The 6,000-nt window shown below is 40.4% G+C and overlaps 1 protein-coding gene across 1 annotated transcript; it reads right to left on the reverse strand.

Moving 5' to 3' along the window:
• Window positions 1-2,649: 2,649 nt before the first annotated feature.
• LOC112088015 (uncharacterized protein At3g43530-like) lies at window positions 2,650-4,756 on the reverse strand. Its single transcript, XM_024158162.1, has 5 exons — window positions 3,845-4,756; window positions 3,486-3,770; window positions 3,305-3,417; window positions 2,915-3,110; window positions 2,650-2,784 (listed from the first exon to the last, which is right to left on the reverse strand). The coding sequence occupies exons 1-5, from the start codon at window positions 4,754-4,756 to the stop codon at window positions 2,650-2,652; spliced, it is 1,641 nt and encodes a 546-aa protein (XP_024013930.1).
• Between the last annotated feature and the right edge of the window lie 1,244 nt (window positions 4,757-6,000).

A 6,000-nucleotide genomic window follows, 5' to 3' on the forward strand; every position in this document is an offset into this window, starting at 1 on the left:
CACGACAGTGGCGTATTCATACGTCCGTGACTCCAGTTCGAAAAGTTTAAGCTAAGATCTTATCAAATCTACTCTCTAGCAATGTTTTGAATCGTTCATACCCCTGAGAAAACTTCCCTGAACCCCAGCACCTCTTTTCTTATAGATTTACACCGATTTTCATTCAAGCTTTAGTCTAGTATCTTTACTCTTTCAATCGATTTTCATTTAAGCAATTAGGTTAGTCGTTTTTCTCGTTTTTACCCGTTTTCGTTAAGTTTAGTTATTAGGTCATTTTAATTCCTGTATTTTCTCTTTAAAATTCGTTTTTACGTTTTAAACACACCACCAAAACCCTCACAAAACTCGTCTGGTTCTAGACTTCCTTACTTTATATTACTTTCGAAGGCTTTTGCAGGAAAGATCATCCTTCCCTGTGGATTCGATCCCTAAGTACTACAATCGATCAGCTGTGCACTTGCGCAATTGATTTCATTTAGGGTAAAACTTGACACCCTCACGACACTCCGCATCAAGTTTTTGGCGCCGTTGCCGGGGAAGGCATGCGTTTTCTTTTCCTCAAAACCCTAAGAAAGGTTGGTAAATTGACTCTAGAACCCCTTTTCTGCATATTTCCATTTTTCGGTTATTTTGTTTCCATTTCAGAAGATATGGATCCTATAAATCGAAATCCACACTATGAGGAAGGTTTCTATAACACTCCTCAAGGCACCAGACGCAGAGAAGAACACCAACCCCGAGACCTTAGCTACATGGATCGATACAGCCAGCCAAACCACCCATACCACCGGCGCAGAGAGCCTGTTCGATGCCGGGAAGATCCTTATGGTCCTCCTCCGACCTACTTCGAGCCACACGCCTACAATCCTCCACTGCAGAACCCTAATCAGCAAGAGGACAACTTGAGGATCAGCAGACGTTTGGGACTCCTCGAATGAATGATAAACCAGTTCCTTGATCAACAGATTCTCACCGAAAACACCCTGCTCAAGAGAATTGATTCAATCACTGAAGAGTTCAACAGAAAATTCGATGATCTGGCCAATCATGTTCGAGTTCTGGAAGAACAAACCCACAAGGACGCACAAACATTAGCTGGGATGATCCACCAAGTCGCTACAGAGCAGACAAGACAAGGGTATGACATCATACAGAATTCAAGTGATATTGTCGAATCAAAGCAGGAGATTAAAGAAGTCAGAGAATCCGCCTCCTGGTATAGAGAGAAGACAGACGAAGAGTTGCAAGAGATCGAGCACATGCTGAACAAACTCGAGCTCAAAGCACGGGAGATTGAGCAAATTGAGAGATTTTCTAAGAGATCTCCCAAAGATCCTGATGAAGATGCACAACAACACCCTGGTATGAGTTCATATGATGCTGGTTTACCCAATAAAGAAGCTGGAGAAGTTCGTGTCAAGTACAAGAAGGAAGAAACGGACTATGAGCAAATTATATCCGGAGCCGTGGGTCCGAGCATCCTGACCGCGGCCAAGGCCCCTTTTCCCGTGGTCGCGACGCCTCTGACCGCGGAAGTTGGTCGTTCAGATTCACCTCTGGGATTTGAGAGAAAAATAATACATCTCCTGTCCCAACTTCAACCTCCACCACTTTTTAAATCCACAACTTGGAACCTGGAACACACCAAATTAAAGGAAGCTTAATATGGTACAAAAAAGAGTGAACATCACTAAAGAGACGAAGATTTAAACACATCTTACTTCCGGGAAGATTTTAGGTCCACAACAACCGCAGAAGATCCATGAATGCTTCTCGATAGAGGTATGCAACTCTTCTTTCGAAGACGTGATTTTGGAGGCATTCAACTGATAAAGGTTGCAGCGGATAGAGGATACACCTGTGCAATCTATGTATATGGGATGTTCATGAAACTTGTCATGGACCATTCCGAGGGTGATGAGTATCTCGGCCAACTAAGGAAGTTTCCGGAGATGTTCAATCAAGCCCAATGTTGCTTTATGCTTGTCTTTTACCGTACTCTCCACCACTGTCCGTGCGCTCAAGTTAACCAATCAGAGTATTGGTGGGAGGAGATGTATAAACCGGGGAACATCTGCAACTCCTGCTTCTTAACTCACGAAAGCGGAAGGTTTTTCCGCTTTGTGTAATGGGCAGTGCGGGGTTTTCCTGACATGACAGAATGGTGAATGTGACTCATGCATCAAACTAAATAACTTATGTTTTTGCATCCTTATGTTCTAGACCCGTTATGTTAGTATTTCATTATGTTTTGTACTTACTTATGTTCTCTGTTTATTATAAGTATTCAGATTTGTTTTTCCTAATTTAGTCGAAATGTTGTTTATAAGTATTCACATTTACGAGATGGTTACACCAGTGGTACTATGTTATACTAAAATTAGGGATTCTCAATTTACACTTTGTTATACCTGGTAATACTTAGTTATACATGAGTTTATATTCTATGTCTCCTTTATCTTATTACTTTGAACTAATAAATGTATTAAACTACTAAATATTTTCCTTCCAATAAGAGAATAACAGAAAATAGAAGTGCGTACACACACCAAAGTTTGCGAGTTTAATCCCAATACAAATACCAAGAGAAAATACCAAATGTCAACGTTAATAGATGTGGAGAGGAGGAAGAAGAGACAAGACACAACACTAACGTCTCTGCCTTGTGCTTGGCCCTGCCTTTGATTGCTCTTGTCTCCGTTTACCTAAACCCATTCCTTTCTCGAGATTCTCTCCTTTCTCACCCACTTCCTCATTCACAGCGTCAGCAACGTCTGCTTCTCCCTACCAATTAATATAATATAGTGTTACTTTATTATACTAAGGGTTACCACATAATACTAAGTATTAACACATAATACTACGTATTACCATTTTTCTTCTAAGCAAGTACCGAGATCTTCTAAGCAAGTACCGGGTCCGCATCCTCTGCCTCCTTCAGATCCACCTCCTTCGGCTCTGCCTCCTTCTGCTCCGGCTCCTTATGCTCTTTCTTCTGCTTCGGCTCCTTCTGCTCCGGCTCCTTCGGCTTCGGCTCTTTCTGCTCTGGCTCCTTTTGATCTGTCTTCTGCTTTGGCTGCTTCAGCTCTTCTGCTGCTTCTGCTTCCTCGCTTTCACAGTTTTCACCACCTTTTCAACTTTCTCTCCACCTTCTTCTATGTCTATTTCATTCTCCATTCTACCTTCTTTATTATGTAAAACTTCTCCTTCTCCTGGTCCTTCTCGTCTTGCCTATTTCACATTTTGTTCTACAGAGCAGAGTCTTGTATCAAAGCCATCCATGCGGGCACTGATTCGGAGAAACTGAGCGTCTATACTCTTCTGCAAGCTCTTCAGTTGTTCCACCACATCGACAGGCACCGCCTTCTCCGTAGCCACATTTTTCTTAGCCACTGCATCATCATGGAGTACCCACTCCTGCTTATCTCAGGCATCAACATCCACGCGCATATCTCTTTTCAGAATATCGGCTTCTTTTCCTTAACCAAACGCCTTGTCCAATTTTCAAGAACTATATCATCGACATCTTCCTCTACAATCCTCCTCTCTATGATTCTAGCAAGCATTATATCCTCATCCTCGGATGGTTGCAATATACTCTTGATCTCTCTGGTGTTACCCAGTGTTTCATAGATATCCAAGAGAGGGAAACCTGAAAGGATGAATGATTGGAACTTCTGCCTGCACATCCGGGGACAAGACCTATCAGCTCCTCTTACATCTTCCATGTACTTGTTCTTCAGACATGGGATGGCTTCAAATGCTAGCAACTACACATAACTCAAGAAATTACACTTCACCTCAAATATTACAGGACCAACATATTCTAAATAAAGCCACATACCTCCAATGGAGTAACAAAGCTTGGAAATGTCCATGCATCTGTTTCGATGACCCCTTTGAAATGCCTCATTGTATGCTCAAACTCCTTCATGTTCACATCAAAAGAATACCTACCCCAAGGAAATGTTCTACAAGCATCAAGATCATCAACCATTCTCAGGAATAAGGGGTCAACAGATGGTGCTCCCTTTCCAGTTTTTGTCTTCCCACTAATTATGCAGGATAAGAAGTAGGCGACACAGATCTTCAACCGATCAGGATGATCTCGATATCGCATTGACTCTAGTTGTTTTTCAACAGCAGCAAGGGAGGGGACAGTATTCTCAAAATAGGTGTCCTTAAATGAACTACTTCCTATGCTCTCATAGTCTTCAGGGTAAGGTAGACAGTTTAGTCCAGACAAAAAGGCATTCTCTGTAAGGGAATAGCGAATAAGAACCCCATTCACTACAAACCAAGCTTCCCTCTTCTTGTTTGTTTTTGTTGTCTGAAGAAGAGGCATCCACATTCCCATCATCTTGTGTGTTTTCTCCTCAGACATGGCCCTATGTGTGTGCCAAAAATGCTGGAACTGTGGATGTTCTCTAAACCATCTCACCTCATCTGGTTCAAGATCTAGTGACTCTAATTCTGCAACAGCTTTGTGGATGTAACATCTTGTTCCCAACTTTATAGCATTATGATATTGACTGGAATCAAAGAACATCTTCACGGGTGGCAATGGCTGGTTCTCCTCCTCCTCAGCTTCATTTTCGGTAGTATCTGTTCTGTTCTGCCACTCCACTAGACTTATCTCCGAATCGGCTATTTCTACCATTTTCTCCTGCAATGAATCGGAATCTGAGTACAGTTCTTGCCTAGCATATCTAAATCCACTTTCATCATACCTAAACCCTCTTTCGATACCATCCATGACTCCTATTTTGTAATTACCAACCGAATAGAACACATATAAATTGATTTCACATCTACACAGTTCTCTAAATGATAAGTCATTCAACCCAGACAATGTAGAAAACAGAGGATGAAGACGAACGAACCTGATTTAGAGCGTTGCAACAAATTACTCGTAGTTGTCCCAGGAATACTACACGAACTTGGCTACGATGACGGCGATTTCAAAATTCAAATTACTCAAATCCTTTTTTAGTATTTTTGATATTTAGGGATTGACCCAACTCTCCATTTTTGACAGAGGACCCGATTATTTCTTGTTTTAACCTGAGTAGGCGTGGATCTTGGTGATTGAGTTCGTAATTATCTAAATTTATTAAGGCCCCCCAAGTATATGACCACTTTTCTCCCACTTTTCTAAAATTTTAATGATGATGAGTTTTGAGAATTTTAATAATGCGGAAGGAGCACGCAAGATTATCTCTCCAATATTTCACGTGTTTGACGATAATAATTAATAGGGTTTTCGTATTTCACAATTATTGATAAGGTTTTCGTATTTCATGCTTCCCCTTAAATACACGGACACCCAGCCCAAACCGGGGATCAACCAAAATTTACCAAAAGCAGAAAATAAATCCGAAACCGTGAAAAAGACGAAGAGATACCAAACATGGTTAGCCGGTTAGAGAGAACCGAGCCTGATTAAATCACGAACTTTTTAATTACTAATTACTTTGTCATCCTAATGTCAATTTTGGTTCCTAATTATCATTGGTACAATATATTATGATGCTTTATATTTCTAGAAAACACATCTGTTAATTTCTGTGGTCTTTTACAATATTCAATAATTTGAAGAACTTACCAAATATATAAAAAAATGAAAAATTGACTAGTCTGTAAAACTTCTTTTTTTTCAGTAGTAAAAGATTCCCTTAATTAATAAAATCCTAAAAAGTTTTGTGTGGCGTCGGGGCAGAAGGTTAGCCTTGAAAAATCCAACATCTTCTTCTCTGAAAAATGTAAGTCGGTATTGGAGCAACATGTGATCTAGGAAAATATGTTGGTATGCCTATATTACACAAACGATTGAATAAGGATACATATGGAAAATTTTAGAAAGGGTTTCTTTAAGGTTAGCTGGACACTACAAGAAAACAATCGTTTTCCAACGGTCTGTTACGACGGTTTATATATCGTCGCAAATATATAATGATTTTATGACGATTTGACGAGGAAAAAATAAAACGTCGTAAAACC

Source organism: Eutrema salsugineum, unplaced genomic scaffold (assembly GCF_000478725.1).
Source record: "Eutrema salsugineum unplaced genomic scaffold, Eutsalg1_0 scaffold_15, whole genome shotgun sequence".
Lineage (NCBI taxonomy): Eukaryota > Viridiplantae > Streptophyta > Magnoliopsida > Brassicales > Brassicaceae > Eutrema > Eutrema salsugineum.

Excerpts from the sequence above, each read along its gene's own strand:
- LOC112088015 (XM_024158162.1), bottom strand. The coding sequence starts at position 4,756 with ATGGATGGTATCGAAAGAGGGTTTAGGTATGATGAAAGTGGATTTAGA. Across the intron at positions 3,771-3,844 it reads GCTTTGTTACTCCATTGGAG|TTGCTAGCATTTGAAGCCAT; the intron begins GTATGTGGCTTT and ends AGTTATGTGTAG. Across the intron at positions 2,785-2,914 it reads AGGCAGAGGATGCGGACCCG|GGAGAAGCAGACGTTGCTGA; the intron begins GTACTTGCTTAG and ends ATTAATTGGTAG.